This window comes from Ambystoma mexicanum, chromosome 7p, assembly GCF_040938575.1.
Source record: "Ambystoma mexicanum isolate Mex_15411 chromosome 7p, UKY_AmexF1_1, whole genome shotgun sequence".
NCBI classification, from domain to species: Eukaryota; Metazoa; Chordata; class Amphibia; order Caudata; family Ambystomatidae; genus Ambystoma; species Ambystoma mexicanum.
Genome location: NC_090939.1, coordinates 270,591,771 through 270,609,026, shown reverse-complemented (window position 1 = coordinate 270,609,026; position 17,256 = coordinate 270,591,771). Strand labels below are relative to the sequence as shown.

Genomic DNA, 17,256 nt, shown 5'->3' with positions numbered 1-17,256 from the left:
CGACACGCTCGAGACCGTGTGAGCCTGTGATGTCTTCGAGGAAGACGTTGACGCCTGTGGCGCCGAGGTCGTCGAGGGACTCTCTCGAGGCGCCGCCTCCGAAGAAGTCGACGATGCCATTGGCGCCCAGGATGTCGAGGGACATGCTCAGGGCATTGCCCTGGAGGCCTGTGCCGACGCCGTCGATGCTGGCGGCACCACGTTCGGCGTCGACGCCGATTCACTTGACGCCTTTCGAGGCTGTTTCGATGGGGGTACCCCGGGGCACAGTGGAACGCCCTAGAACGGCTCTGGCCAAGGTCAAGCATGGCTTTGTTCCCCATTCTGTGTCCTCTTTCCGCCTTCTTGAGTACATTTCGGAGGTGGATGAGGGCTCCGATGATGGCATGGTTCCTGATACGGTGCCAGATGAGATTCTCTTGGGCCATAGCCAGATTGAGGACCTGCGTCAGTCCCTGCATGACGGCAGTGGTCTGGACACCTCTCCGGAGGTGGAGTTTTGTAGGCCTGAGCCTGGCACCCATGCCGACTCCTCCTACCACCGCCTTATGTCTAGGGTCACCGAGTACTTGGGGTGGTCTGCTACCCCAGGGGATTTTCTTCAGGATGACCTCACGGATATCCTCAACCAAGGTCCATCAACTGACCCGGTACTGCCGTTCCATATGGCTCTACAGAGGAGGGTGGCGGCAGCGGCTTGGACTGCTCTGGAGAGTCTCCCGGCAGTGGGCAAGTCTTTGCCGAGAAAATACTGCCCAGCCAGTGGCGACCCCTGCTACTTGACCAAGCACCCCACTCCGGAGAGTTTGGTGGTGCAGGCGGCTACGGCCCCAGCAGAGCAGGCGTCGTATTCTACCATACCTCCTGATGGGGACGACAAGCGTTTTGATGATTGGGCAAAGAAAGTGTTTTCTTCAGGGGGTATGGCTCTTTAGGTGGCCAACTCTGCATGTGCCTTGTAACGTTTCACGCACACTCTGTGGAACTGTGTTTCCTTAGCGGCTGAACATATTCCCGAAGGGGACAAACGGGATGGTTTTCTTGCTATGGTCCAGGATGGCAAGGATGCCATGTGTGAGGCCATTCAGTCGGGCTTGGACATGGCAGATTGCGTCAGCCGGTCCATGGCGGCGAGCACCGTAATACGCAGGTTTGCGTGGTTGCGGAAGTCGGGGTTTGCTCCTGATGTGCAGGCCCGGCTCCTCAACATGCCCTTTGACAGCAAGGCTGAGGAGAGCCTTGAGAAGTTGCAGACCTCCAAAGCTGCAGCAAAGTCGTTGGGCGCTGCAGTTCGCCAACCTCCGCCTTTTCGTCCTAGGGGACAGCAATGGAGGGGAGGTTCCTTTCGTTATTACTCATCCTTTGGTAAAGCGAGAGGAGCTGCTAGTCAAAGGGGCCACCGTAGGAGTGCCCGAGGTGGAAAGCAGGGTACTCGAGGTGCCAAGGCCGCTCGGGCAGTTGCCTCTTTGCCCTCAGGCAGCGCTGCAGCCGCTTCAGCTCAGTCATGTGGCCATGTCCCATGGTTCGCCGGTTGGGGGAAGACTGGCGCAGCATCTTGTCGAATGGTGTGCCATTACTTCAGATGTGTGGGTTTTGGCGATCATAGCCCGCGGCTACTGTCTTCCCTTTCGGCAGAGGCCTCACGACAATCCACCAGGGAATCTCTCGTTGCAGAGTCCGGATCTGCTCCTTGTGCAGGAGGTTCAAGCCCTGCTGGAGAAAGGCGCCATAGAACTGGTGTCTGTAGCGGAGAGGAACAAGGGATGGTATTCCCCTTATTTTTTGATTACCAAGAAATACGGGGGATTGAGACCCCTCATGGACTTGCATGGTTTGAAAATACTCCTCAGGAAGGACAAGTTCAAGATGGTTACTCTTTCTCAAGTCCTCCAGGCCCTTCAACTTCAGGTCTGGTTGGTGTCTCTCGACCTCAAGGATGCTTATTTTCATGTGCCGATCCATCCAAAGCACAAGAAGTACCTGAGGTTCGCAGTTGGCGACTCGCACTTTCAGTTTCAGGTCCTGCCGTTCGGATTGACCTCCGCCCGAGGATCTTCACCAAGCTCATGGTAGTGGGGGTAGCGCATCTCAGGAAAGGGGGGGATTCACGTCTACCCCTACCTGGACGATTGGTTGATCAGGGCGCACTCTCCCAAGCAAGTCCTGGATCATCTGTCCGTCACCTGCCACTCCCTCCACAATCTGGGCTTCTCCCTCAACTTAAAGAAGTCCCACTTGACGCCAACGCCAAGGCTCTAGTACATCGGAGCAGTGCTCGACACGTCCCTGGGGCAGTGTTTTCCTCCCCAGGTGAGTTCTTGAGATTGCTCGACGTCATGGCATCCTGCATTCTTCTGGTGCCAGAGGCCAGGTTGCGGATGAGATCTTTGCAATGGCACTCAAGCTCCAGTGGTCTCAGTCCTCTGGCAGGATGTCGGACCCTGTTCAGGTACCGTCCTCAGTCGCCCAGGACCTTCTGTGGTGGGCCGTCGAAGGCAATCTGAAGAAGGGGCTCCATTTTGGCTACCCTGGCCGTAGGTGACAATCGTGACAGACGCATCCCTCACGGGATGGGGAGCTCATGCCAACGAGTTGACAGTCAGCGGTTTGGTCTCCGTCGGAGTCCAGACTCCATATCAATCTGTTGGAGCTGAGTGCTGTCAGGCTTGCCCTGAAAGCTTTTCTGCCAACTGTGCGAGGAAAGAATGTCCTAATCCTGACGGACAACAGAGTGGCCATGCACTACCTCAACAAAAACAGGGGGCAGGGTCACTTCCTCTGCAGGGAGGCGATGCAGCTCTGGTTCTGGGCAATCCAGCAGGAAGTTTCGATCTCGGCAGTTCATCTGGTCGGAGACGCAAACGAGACGGACGCTGTGAGCAGGCGGAGCGCAATCTCTCACTAGTGGGAGTTAGCTCAGGAGATTCTCCTGGAGTTCTTCGCCCTTTGGGGGACCCCTCAAGTAGATCTCTTCGCCTCCAGTGTCAACCGGAAGTGCGAAAGGTTCTGCTCGCAGCAATTTCCTCCAAGAGGAGCCTTAGGAGACGCGTTCGTGGTGGAGTGGTCATTCCCACTGCTGTACGCGTTTCCTCCAGTCCCCGTTATCCCGCAAGTGCTGCGGAGGTTACAAAGGTTCGGTTCCCGGATGATCCTCATTGCTCCGGCATGGGCCCGGAGGACGTGGTACCCGGACCTTCTCGACTTGTCCATCTGCCCTCCACATCGTCTTCCCTACCGAGACGATCTGCTCTCACGGGACGGGGGTCAGGTTCTCCATCCAGAGGTCAGATCCCTCAACCTTCACGCTTGGTTTCTGAGAGGTTGAGGTATAAGGATTGGGACCTCCCTGAAGACGTGATGGAGGTGTTGCTTTCGGCCAGAAGGCCCGCAACAAAGTACCTGTACCGTTGCTATTGGAGAAAGTTCTTCGACTGGTGCAGGGTTAAGAATGTGGATCCGTTTTCAAGTGACATTCCTGTGGTTCTGTCTTTTTTGCTTTCTTTAGCCCACAGGGGCTTCCAAGTTGGTACCGTTAAAGGTTACCTGGTGGTGCTGTCCATATTTAATCGCTCGTCTGAAGAGTGTTCTTATTTTAAAATACCTTTAATTTCTCAGTTTCTAAAAGGGCTCACTAATGTGTTCCCTCCGTCACCTTTCCAGGTGCCCGGTTGGGATTTGAACCTTGTCCTCAAGTTTCTGATGGGTGCTCCGTTTGAGCCTTTGCATTCGTGCCCTTTGAGACTGTTAACTCTTAAAACTGTATTTTTGGTTGCGGTCACTTCCGCTCGCTGAGTGAGTTACAGGCACTTTCAGTTAAGCCACCCTTCACTGTATTTCATAAGGACAGGGTTGTCCTTAGAGTTCGTCCTTCCTTTCTTCCGAAGGTGGTGTCGGAATTTCATTTGGGCCAGAAGGTTATTCTTCCGGCATTTTATCCTCCTCCGCATCCTGGTAAGGAAGAGGAGAGGCTCCATAGGCTCGATCCTAGGAGAGCTTTAAGCTTTTATATTTCACGCATGTCCCGGGTCAGAGTGGACGATAAACTCTTAATTGGTTACGCTGGAAAGCGTTTGGGACAAGCTGTGACAAAGCAGACTTTGTCTCGCTGGATTATTCTGGCAATTTCTTAATGTTACCGCTTGGCGGGTAAGGACCCACCGGTCGGCTTGCGGGCCCATTCTACCAGCGGTATGGCTGCCTCTACTGCCCTACAGAGGGGTGTTCCTATTCGTAACATCTGTGATGCAGCCACCTGGGCTTCGGTCCATACTTTTGTACGTTACTACTCCCTCGATTCCATCCGTGGGCAGGATCTGGCCTTTGGCAAGGCGGTCCTTTACTCCGCAATTTGATTGGGCATGCTAAATTTCGTTTTTCTAAATTCTTTTTCCCACCTCCTTGCATTGGTACTGCTTTGGGAGTTTGTCATATATATGGAATACGTCGGAGGACCCAATCCCTTCGAAGAACAAGTTACTCTCTTTCCTGGTAACATTCTTTCGATGGGATGGTCCGACGATGTATTCCATATCGCTCCCTCGCTGCCTTCCCCGCTACAGAATTTCTTATGCGATTGCAGTTTACGTTTCCGCAAGGCTTTGTGTGGTCAGACTGGCAGAAGACTGGTGCCACACGTTCTGGGAAAAAACTACAACTGAGGCTACGGGCGTTGTGCGTCCTACTTCTAACATCGTGACGTCGGCGTCGGAGGAGGTCCTCGAGGGCGGCGTATCGACGTCATCGACGCAGGAGGTAAACGCCGAAAAGATTTTCCGAAGCAGCACAGCTGTGGTGATTTCTGTCATCTCGGACCATCCCATCGATAGAATGTTACCAGGTAAGAGAGTAACTTGTTCAACTCTATAATATATACATTAAACCTCTTTCAGGTTTCCAATTCATTTTATCTGTAAAATATATACGTTATACGAGTAAAGTCCCCTTCGGTTAATATCTATAATATCGTCAGCAGGTTTAACCACGTTACTGCTTTGCAAAAAATTGCCGAAATGGTACACTACAATAAACTACAATTAAAGTGGGATTGCCGAGGATGTTGCTATCCGCGTCTTTGACAACAGTTAGGGTTTATCATAGATGTGGACGCCCACATCTTTGCCACTGAAGTGTTAAGGTGGAAGTATATATGTTGAGATTGGTAAACACATATATTTTGTTTGTAGACCACTTGATAAAGGGGCAAGGGACTGAAACCTGTTGTGGAATGGTTATGGTAAACAATTTATTAAAATATTGGCAAGCACTTTTTTTCTTCTTGTATAACTGCCAGTGCTGATGAGAGAGACTGAGTACAAATTAGTCTGTTTAAGTCAAATACTCCTGCACCCCTCTCAAAATACCTCTCCAAATAGATGATTCCGAAAAAGGATGTACTTTTCTCAGTGGTATCAAACTCATCTTAAAGCTACCAATGCACTTTCATATAGGATTGTAGTCACCACACCTTGAATGTGATAACTGCCCCAATACTGATGTTTGTGGGCCACACACAGTGATGTTTTCCCAGTTGCATAAATGCCCTTTAGACACCAGCGAATGGTGTGGTTTGCTGTACGTGCACAGCTGTGACCGATGGTTAGTCGGTTCTCCAGTTTACATAATCAGTTTTCCTTTTCTTCATGCACCCAATAGTGCCAGTTGTCTCTCTGTAACAAAGCTGAGATTAGACATTTGCCATCCTCCTTCCAACAACTTGGAGACCATATTTTCCTCCCCTTTTACTGATTAATCTTCGCCAAGAGAAAGCCACTGCCTTTAATAAACAAGAGGAGAGTGTTGCCACCTACCACATCTTCCAATGACTTAGAAATAATGGTTGCCTCCATTTCACACAGTTTAATGGCAGCTATTGCCTACTGGTCCCTCCCAGGATATTACAGCTGTGGAACATGTTGTGCTCCCCCTTTCTTCAAAGTCAAGAGATGACTGCTTCCTTGTCCCTTCCTACCCCCTTCCTCGCCAAGATGTGATTGCTGGATGTCGCCTCCCACCAAATCTGGAAAACTTGATTTTCTCTTTTTAACTCCTTCCATGGCTAGAAGGTGATAGTTACCTTCGCCCCAGGGTAAAGAATGGACAACTGTGTCAATAATCAAAAGCAATTGCTTATTTTCTACCATTTCTCCCTTCACTATTCCATTTCCTTGTACATACCTTTTCGGAGCTCCAAACCACATCTAATTGCACATAGGATCCCAATGATTAGATGTTGGCTTTACAATATCCTAGAGGATAGACCCGGCTGCCATTGGGAACATTGACTAGTTTACATTTCGCGCTGTTCAGTCTGCTCGCCTTAAAGGGGACCCCTCTGTTCACTGTCTGGTGTGTTGGCTGGTGAGAGCTTTGGTGGTTCTTTGCCGAATCATAGCTGCTTTATCGTTCTGTCTCTTCATGTCAGCTGCCTTGCCCCTGAAATTAAGATTTGCACTTTCACCCATGCTTCAGCATATCGTATGTTCACCATTTTTTAGAGTTGTGATTGAAGCCGGGCCATGGCTTTCATTGACACTACCATCAGTTAATGGTTGAGTTTCCACCAAAGGATCCCTTGCTTTTACATTAAAATGTGATGTTCACAACAATATTGATAACTTGAATTTCCTAGATTCTCTAGAAATCTGTCGGACCTCTGGTCATTAGCTAACCATTGGAACCACCCCTGCCCCCATTCCAAACTTCCCAGAAAAGCTGCACAACTGTACAGTGTGCACTGTCCTGCAACTATCATGAAAGCTCATTGACTGTGGCTTGTTAGCTTATCATTCCTCAGGGCAGAGAAGACATTATGATATTCTTGTTGCCCAGGTTTTACTACCGTCTTGGATAATCTCTTTATAAATGTCAATCCACATGTACTTTAATGTGCTTCTTATTCATGGATTTGTTTAGATACTATAGTTTCCGGCTGTATATAATTATTCAGATGCAGATTTAAAGCAAGATAATGGTGATTAGTTTCATCCTTAAAGAGTTTATGAAGTGGTAATAGTTGCATTTGACCAGTACTACCTTGAGCTGCCAAAATTACTATATTGCTATTAGAATAGGTTGGTACTACCACCATTTTATTTAAAAACGGTGTTCCGCGGGGCTCTTTTTTTCGTGCTCGTTTATACACAAGGCTGCTTGGTCTCAATGAACATGAATTCAGTTTAACTAGAGGAATTGTGCCAACAGCACTTCTGCAAACTGTATTGACTTGTGCAGGCCATAGTTTGCGTGTTCTGTTCCTACTGATTACAGATGTGCACGCAGTGCCTTTATTTGCATTTCTATGAATGGCATTATTATTTGGAAAACCTATTTCACAAATGCTGTAGGCTTACTACTTGCCAAGGAACCAAACCTGTAAGAGTTACTGTTTTTTCTCCTATTGTTTAGGACGGCTCGGGCATGCCTTAACCTCATGTCCGCTATGGTGACACAAGGACCCGATTCTGCAAGAGAATTCTTTAGTCAATTTGATTTCCATAACAAATTCTTGAGTGGATTGCTCAACAAACGAGATAAGCAGGTAAGTGTCTGAAAGTAGTGCCAAGTCTAATTTTTATTTCCCATAATTTTAATGTTACAATCTGCTAGTCATGATTTGTGCCATGTTGCGGATCAAACACCACTTCTAGAAACCTAGGGTAAAGCTATTGCTTCAATTCTAGATTAAAATATTGATCTTTACATTGTTTTTCCAAGCTTTTTGTTTTCAGGGCTTGCGTGGTCTGTGTATTTGCTTTGTTATCCCAGTTTGTAAACTGGGATTATTCCCATAACACAATACTCCACTCCAATTTATGACATTTCTTTCTTTTAAATTTGTTTTTCTGCTTTTATTATTGTTGTTGTTGTTCCATTGTAGTAACCCCATGCTTAGTTTTGGCCTGTTACCTACCCACAGTCCCCTTTCTTGCAGTGTTCTTTGGTTTGAATGTAATTCATCTTTGTTTCAGAATTGTATCAATTCCATGAAAGTAATTACACGTATGCAATCTTATACATCATTTAATCAATACTAATTTATGATAAGTTACAAAACTAGTAATCAAAACAAGGTTACATCATATTGCACATTGACAAAGAGCATAAGCATGAACATAAAAATCTATTTAGTACAACCATGTATATTAATGTTTAGTAGACTTAATTCTATTTAATCATTCTCTAAAGTAATGGCATCTTGCTTTCTTATGGCAACTCAGCATTTTGCCGAAACATTGATCAATGTTTTGTCTATATCAATATTATTCTACATGGTTGTATTGCCATTGATATTTTAACCCCTTATCAACTGCCACTGCCCACAGTAACACTCTAGAGCTGTAGTTGAGGTTTACCATCGTTGAAGCTCATGGTAGGGTTCAACTGATCCAGCTCAGGATCTCATTACAGTGCCTCCAGCATGGGTAGAGCTAGAACTTTCCTGTTTAGTGTAACGCTGCACTGCTTTAGCCAAGAGTAAAACCATGCCTCTCTGGCTGAAATTTAACACTGCCTCAGCTCAGGTTGAAGCAACACTTACAGCTCAAAGAAAAGGGAAAACTGCCCCAGCTCCAGATAAAGCTACATTCCCAGCTTGGGGTAAATATGCTCTACCCAAGCTCAAGATATAAAGATTTTCAGCAGGAGTTGTTTGGCGCAAAACTGTGTAACACATTGCAAAAAAACTCTTGTGCAAATAAGAAGCCATTGCTGCCTTACCAAAAGTCGCATTGTTAACCCTTGCTTCTGGCTATATATGTATCAAAAACCAGTGCTTTAAAGAGGTAAACTACGGGTTCCTCAAGGTGCCTTGTAAATGACAGCACTTAACTGCGACCCTACATGCTTTGTCCTATCCACCAGCTGTGATGCCAGCTATGCAGAGGTGGACTGGCCTACAGGGAACTCTGGCGATTTCCCAGTGGGCCTCTGCACCACAGACTTCTTTTGGGAGGGTCCTATCGCCCCCTTCATTCTGTCTCACCTCCTCCTCAGATCCATTTGGAGTAAATCATTTGTTACAAAGCTTCCATTATGTTTTTCCTCACTCTTAACAAATCTAATGACTTCGTTTTTTTGTGTTTAACTACTTTTGTAATCTTTATCTAGGGACAAATTTGCTTTAAAGTTAAACATTTTTAAACCCTCTTTATCCCAATCCCTCAATTTTCTTGGAGGGAGAACTTCTTCAGACCAAATTTAGGATGGTGGGTCTTCCTTGTTACATTTGCATGCACAGTCTAATTTGGGGCTGCTCTGAAAAACATTTCCAGAGCCAGTTTTGACTGCAGAAGCGTGAGATGCAAGGCGTGCGTGAAGACTAGCTGACCCTGTTGGTATCAAATTCCAGACCTAGGTCTTTTTGCATGAGAACTGGCCTTCTCTCGTTTTTCAGATGGATTGTTATTTTAAAAAACAAACTGACCGCCGAGCTGCATGTCACTGTGTTTATCCGACTTCCTTTCTTTCCTCACAGGGGAGGCCTGATGTTCGGATGGCGTACATTCAGTTTGCAGTCGCTTTCCTAATTGCTGGCGATCACACAACCATAGTACAGTTGCTGGAGCTAAAAGGTACACAGTTGCAAAGTTCCCTGTTGAGAAATGGAATAAGTGTATATGAATGCTGATGTTATGGTCAGAGGGACAATGTCCTATTTAAATCATGAAACATACTCCAGGTGTAGAAAGGGGTTTGTGCAGAGTCCTGCTAAAACCTAATTTAATGCATGGGGACCCAACGTATTTGTTTATTTAATTGGCTCTCAGGAATTTTAATGAGTTCCAGTCAAGGGCTTGCTTTTCAAAATATGTTCTACATTGCATGATATTGTAACTCGATCTCCTCTTCACCCGCCCTGTTTCTGGAGTTATATCGCAGTTTAAAAATGTACATGCGCTTGTGATCACAAAGGTACAGCAGAACATTGATGCCATCACAGCATAATTATGTCACAAGCCTGTGCTCAAATATGTATATTTACAAACTGTAAAGAAACACTGGTTTCATTCGCACGCCTGGGCATCAGATGTATTTGTTGAGAAGTATTGCAGTGCCCTTGATTTCGCCTTAAAGGCACATTTTAGCGCGTGTATACTAAGTTATTGCATTCTGATGCTCATTGTATGAAGCCAGTAATGTGTATTTCTTCTCCATTAAACCAGCATATACTATATGAATTAAATATCCAACATTAACATTCCGTGCGTAGGAGTTAATCGGGTTGCATGTATAACACGTTGTGGTAGTTTAGGTGTATGGATAACATGCTTTAAGAAGGAATTTTCTGTTCTTCAAATGTATCTTTATTCAAGTTTTGTACTTTGCACCGCATGAAAACTGTAGCGTGTGGAGTGGCCCTAAACAGTGTTATCAATCAAAAGAAAGCGTGCCACTCTGGGAGCAATAGGACCCCTCTGAATGACCTGCTAGTTTGGGGACACACCAATATGTTCATACTGAGTCCGGGGTACGGAGAGTCTGACCAAACGGCTATAGTTGAGCGATTTCTTCAGGATGTTCAGCTTAGCCCTTTTCTTCGCAGTAACCGGTGCCAGATCCGGGAAGAGCAACACCTTGTGTTGGTGAGAAGTCAGGGTATCTTTCTTTTTGTCACTGAAAATGTCATCAGACTAGACCGCGCTCAGCTTGACTTTAATTCATAATACTTGCACAATGATAATATTGCATTCAATAATGAACAGTGGCATATAGTAGTGAGTTTTCAGATCTTGTTTATTCTGAGCAGCCGACACGTGTTTCAACCTTTCCGGTCGTTCTCAAGGCTGTATAAATTAAATTGTATATCATTCAAGCAATTAAAAATACATGATAAAATATTTATAGAACATTTGTGTAAACCGGGCAAACAAGCCCACAAACCAATCATATTAAGAAATGTGAAAATGAAAAGAAGAAAAATCAAAACCGAAAAAACATACCACACAGGAAGTTGTCATCAGGGAGGCAGAAAATATCCACATTCAGCAAAATGATGAATAAAATTTGATCAGTTGTGGTATAATGCATAATTTTCCAGATTATATCAATCAAAACTTTATCACTTCAAATTTTCAATCCGGTGAATTGAGGAATATTGATTAGTGCTCTAATAAATGTGTACCCTTATTTAGTGAGAGAACAGAATGAGCAAACCATTGTCAACATGCATTGATATGTCACCATGTGTGATGGTATACTAGATCCCATAGAATAGCTATAGTTGCTTTAAATGTATTGTTTTACGAGTTTTACAATCCAAAAGATATTTGCAAGTAGAAGGTACCGGTCTAGCTTACCCTGCATCAATTGGATTATCCTTGAATCACTATAAGGAAATAATTTGTATATCAGACTACTGATTGGTTCATATGTGACAGAAAAATAAAAGCATTGTTGCTTTAATGTGAAACATCAGAAAAGGGAGGATGATTACCTCAGGGATTCATAAATCCCAGTTCCGGTCCTGCTTTGAAGAATATATATGTTGATGGATGTTAGCCCATCAATTGCGCGAATCATCTAGTAATCGGTTGTAACTATTCAAGGTTCAAAGGTTCTGAAAATAAAATGTAGGTTGTCAGGCTGCTGACATTTGTATTGTTTGTTCAAATATATTTGAATTATTTAAATTATTATAAATAGTTCCAAAATTAGAACTATCAAGTCAAGTGTTATACTAATTATCCTATCAAAATATGTATTTGAAAAAGTGACTATTTTTATAATCATAACTGTATTATAAATTATATTGGCTCTTATCATCATCATCCTGTAAGATCTATATGCCTTAAATTTGAGTGTTGGGGATTCAATTTAACAATTGTTCTAAACCTACATGGCTTACCTAATAAATCGGTTAAAATCCTAGAAAAATGACATCACGGGATAAATCCCCTGCAGAGACGCCGTCCGAGTACCTCCGCATTCACCCTGTAAATGTAAAACATGGCCGATTGCGTTTTGGCGTGATGACGTCACGCGTCGAACGTGCGCGTCACGTCAATGTAAACAAAACGTCATTGTGGACGTCATTATCCCTCCAAGCAGATTGGATGGTCTATTATGAAGGGTAGCGAGTTAGTGATTCCTAACTCTAATAGCTCGTGAAGTTAGATGTTAAATACTATTACAACCTCTAATTGAACTCTCGAATTATGAGGAAAATAAAAAATATATATCATGACTCAATTAAAATTACGTGCATTAACTAATAATTAGGGTATTTTTTGCAAAAAGAAAACATTAGACTGAGAATAATAAGATGGCACATGTGTTGATGATTGAAAAGAATGTAGAAATATGGAATGCAAAATGGCTGAAAAATGTATTCCAATTAATAATAATTAAATTGATTCGGATTAAAATGGGTAATGCTCTCAAAACAAAAAGTAAATCACCATAACTATAATCTGATGTGTATTAATAAAAACCATGCAATGTGGACAATGAGTAGCTCCTCTTATGAGTAATTAGAACAATTGTTCATAAAAACACATACATCTCATGGTCCGAATTCAGACCACATTCCGTAGCTCTACATAAATTAGTTTGGACTCCATTTTCCGAAGCTTGAGTTGTAAATTCCCCCCTCTTGGCCCCCTCTTGGCTCTCATTAGACCCACAAATCGTAAATCATCCAGTTTGTCCATTTGATGTTCTTTACGCCAATGAGTTGCTGAAGGTAATTTGGAATCTATATTTCTCAAACTCTGTAGATGTTCTCTGAAACGTACCCGCAGGTGCCTGATAGTGCTACCAATGTAATACTTGCCACATACACATATAATGGCATAGACTGTATAACATGTTTTACAGTTGATAAAATCTCTATTTCATGACCCAAACCATCACAAAATGTATAACTCTTGTCCAACGCATATCTATATTGATTGCAATTACCGCATCTGTGAAAGCCCTGGCCTTTTGGTAGCCAAATATTGTCTTGTGGCTGTGTTGGGTCAAAGAAAGATGGGCATGATTTTTGTTTAATGTTAGATGCTTTAGTAAACGTGAGTTTGGGCTGTTCCATTAGATAGGGTGCAAAATCTTTATCTAACTTCAAAATGTGCCAGTGTTTGGCTACTCATCTGTATAAGAGACTACTGTCTTTGGAGAATCGAGTAATGATAGCAATTGATTGGGACTTGGCCTCATCTTTGCTACTATCTGCAAGTAAATCCAGTTGTTTGGTATGAGCATATTTTTTGAATGATTTGTCAACAACATTTCTGCAGTAACTTCTAGCATGAAATCGTTGTTAAAAGTTCACATTCACTTAAATAGTCAGCGTCTAGACTGCAATTTCTCCTGGCTCTATAGAATTCCCCTCCCGGGATGTTATTGATGGTGCTTCATTGATGGCTACTACTCGCATGTAAGATCGAATTTACCTCTGTAGGTTTACGATATGTTTTAGTATGAATGGAATTATTCTCTATGAAAATGTGTAAATCCAAAAAGTCTATCTGTGAAGCACTCACATGTCCCGATAGTTATTCCGAAAATGTTAGCATTGATGTATTCTATAAATTGGTTAAAGTCTGCTAGGGAACCTTACCAGATGATGATGATGATGATGATATCATCAATAAACCTTTTCCATTTGATGATGTTATGTGAGAAGGTATTGTGTGGGTAGACATTTCTTCAAATTGGGCCATAAAAAGATTAGCCAAAGACGGTGCAAATTTAGCGCCTATGGCAACTCCTTTTTCTTGTGCAAAGTATTGGTTATTAAAAATACAAACATTGTTCTGCAGAGTGAAGATCAAAAATTCCTTGAGCATTTGCACATGTTTCCAATATGAGGCCGAGCAATCACGAAATGTAAATTCTAAAGCTTCTATTGCAAGATCATAATCTGGCTGCCATTATACAGATTGGAGAAATTGCAGTACATGAGTGCGGTTTCTTATGTATGATTGAATTTTAAGAACTTCTGATTTCAAAGCTTCGTCCAAATATTTAGAAAGACCTTCCGTGGCCCAACCTATACCACTCATGATAGGTCTCACTTCAGGTAGCTGTTGGTATGTCTTGTGTATTTTCGGTAAAAAGTACATTGTGGGCATTGTAGGCTTAGATATCATAAGAAACTGTTTTTCTTCATCTGTCAGTAAACCAGCATTATACCATTTGGATATGAGATCCTGTAATTGCAATACTATTCTCTTTGTTGGATTAGATTTCAATAGTTGTTAGGATTGAGAATTGTTCAGATGGGCTAGGCCCATTGCTAAATAGTCAGTGGTGTTCAGGACAACAACATTCCCCCCCTCTTATCGGTTTCCTTTATAGTAGTAGTGCGATCTTGCATCAAAGTACTCGGGGGCTCTTTGTTGTTCTTGACTTAAATTATACCTGGGTCTAGCATTTTTCTGCCTAGGTTTATCCATTATATTATGTATATCTTTAATCATAGCTTTATGAAAAATGTCAATCACATTTTCCGATAGAATTTGAGGCGTACATTTGGAAGGAGGTTTTCATTCTTTAATGAGAAGTTGTCTCAAATTCACCCCTAACTCTGAGCATATAATGTCCAAATTAGTGTATCCCTCCTGATTCAATGAAGTGAGTATCTCAATAGTCTTTAGGTCTGAGAGAGTCAGGGTACTCAAGGGTAATGGAATGGTCTCAGCAGTAAAAGAACGTACCTCTGTTGCAAAGTATTTCTTTAATTTCAGTTTGTGTGTAAATTTAAACAAATCAATTTTGAAAATCAACAAAATTAGTTCTGTTATCTGCTGCAAATGAAAGTACCTTGTTAAGTACTGAGATTTCAGTTTTGGATAGACTGCGGTCAGATAAATTGACAACTAAAATTGTTGAGCCAATTTCTTCCTCATGCTCGATCTGGTCAAAATTCCTGGACGACCTGTGTCTTCGTCGGAACTGCCACTTCCGCTTGTCCCCCCCCCCCGATACCTTGTGTGGCATTGGTTGTTGATGTAGATGCACCTGTATTTGTATTTGTTTATTTATAACGCGCACCTGGTGGTGTTTTGAATCTTACTTGTTTGACACTTTGGGATCTTTGATCTCCCTACTTTCTTTTTGGCTGTTGTCATGATTCTTTCTCTGTCCAGGTTGTCGGACAGCTTAAGCGCTTCGTATATTCCTGCTCCGTCCGACCTGACGGATACTCTGGGTTTAATATGATAGCATTTGTCAACATATATTGGGGTTTCCTCTTCATCCAGGGCTTCTGCTAACCACTTTAATATAAAGACAACATGATCATCTCCCTCCACTCCTATAGGGAAACCCAAAATTCTCAACTGCTTCACCCTGACCAGATTCCGGAAGTGCTCCTCTCCAGTCGGGTCTCTGCAGCTCTGTTTCCTTTGAGTACCGCCTCCATCTCTGTGTTCAAGCGTTGGGAGCCCACTGAGAATGTTGGTTTTCCAAGTCTGATGTTTTAGCGCATTTGGTAACAATAGGGATCTGGGAGCTGATGCGGCGGATCAGCACCTAATGAAACAATGTTTTTGTTGTTGCCTTGGCAGCTATGGCCGACCCTGCTTGCAGCCCACGCACGATACAGCTTACGGGCCTCCATGCTTTGTCCTCGTTACTGATGGCCGTTGCAAGAGCGGCAGCAATGCAGGATCGGTCTCACCAGCTGCCCAGGATCTAGAGCTACCTGCCCTCTCTTTGGCAAGCCACGCAGACCCGTCTCTGATCTACTGGCACTGAGAGCGCTCTAGGGCGCTTGGCTGCGGATGTCGCTGCCACTCCTCTGCCTCTTGTGATCGTAAGACTCACTAATGGGTCTCCGTGTGGACCAGGCCGCTCCTGTCACCACAACTGTCACCACAGTGTCTCCCCACGGATTTTCGCTCTTGGCCGTTAATACCCAGAGTTTTGATTGAATCTGACAGTGATGTTTGAGGTCAACGTTTCGGGTCCACGTCCATTGTTCTCACTAGAGATGTTGCTTTTTCTTTAAAAGCAGGACTGTTTGGTATCTGAAATACAAATAAAGGGTCATACAAAGTCCCCACGCAGCCTGGGGAAAATGTAAGAAAATTACATATGTAATGTTTGCTGTAAAAACATTTAAAATGTGTGGCATGTTGTGGCTTTTGTCATCACTTCAAAGAAAACCCGGGTGATTGCCATCTAGTGACTTAAAGTGCAACCATTTGCCATGGGGTTCAGAAACACCTGTGTAACTATGATGTATTGCCAAACGAAATTCACTTTCTGATTTTTCAGTTCCCCAAAATGTTATGGTCCTTTCGTGATGGGGAAAGTTTGTCTCTGAGCCAGCATTGCATGCAGCACTGAGGAACATTTAAACGTAACGAGCAATCGCAATTGCTGGTAGCTATACAGCTCCATTCTGGAAGAGACTGGATACATTGTTGCCAACAGTTACCACAAGTCCAGGACCAACTTGACTCTACCGGAATGCTGATGCCAAACAAAGATGCCTGTTTGATATTAACTGTGCTTCCTTGGGGATTTAAATAAACGTGGATTGAGAAACATCTGAAGACCTTTCATGCATAATGGGTCATATGAAGAAAAATGTATAGCTTGCATCTCTTGTAGAAGATGTGCATCACACTTTGTATTTCCCAAGAGGAAGCTGATGCTCACTTGGTGATGCCTGAAGTACAGAAGTTGGTTTTAGCTCATGCTCTGAAATACTTTTTTTGTGGCTTATAATTACATCTATGGCTTCAAAGTCCGGCATTTTAAAGTGTTGTGATGCATTGGTGGATAGGGCATTCGTTACTAATTCGTCAGGGTGTTAACCACTGGGAAATATCCTCTCCTTTGGTCATAATGACACACGTGTGCTCTGAGTGGTTAGTAGTAGTGTTAGCAACCACAGAACAAACCAAACACTCCTATTGGCACACACACGCAAACACCCTAACCACTTTACCACACACACCCCTTAAATAAGTGTCCAGACTTGAAAGTGATCTGTGTGATTTTAAAATACCCTGATTTAGAAATACATTCTACCAATTCTCTGACCAGTCCGAGGGTGACCCAATGCCACAGAAAGGACGCAGATGGCTCTGGCATCAGTGGAGCACTATGAACTACTTTCCTCAGTACCCCTAGTGAGGGTATGCTATAGATCTCCTACCCCATTATTATATATTCGGGCCACGTGCAAAGACTGCATAGCCATTTCCTGAAGTGCCCTCTGCATATGAGGTTAGGTAGACAGTGGGCATTTGTAAATGATGCACCTCTGAAGAGCTTCGATGGGTAGGCAAGGAATTGTTCTGCAAG

The 17,256-nt window shown here is 43.7% G+C and overlaps 1 protein-coding gene across 1 annotated transcript in view; it reads left to right on the top strand.

Annotated features, from left to right (window-relative positions):
* Positions 1 to 17,256, top strand: part of URB1 (URB1 ribosome biogenesis homolog) — a 2,274,827-nt gene that overhangs the window by 314,342 nt on the left and 1,943,229 nt on the right. The window contains exons 4-5 of the mRNA XM_069636341.1: positions 7,405 to 7,537; positions 9,473 to 9,569. Coding sequence (XP_069492442.1) covers positions 7,405 to 7,537; positions 9,473 to 9,569 — 230 coding nt within the window. The remainder of the gene's footprint in view (positions 1 to 7,404; positions 7,538 to 9,472; positions 9,570 to 17,256) is intronic.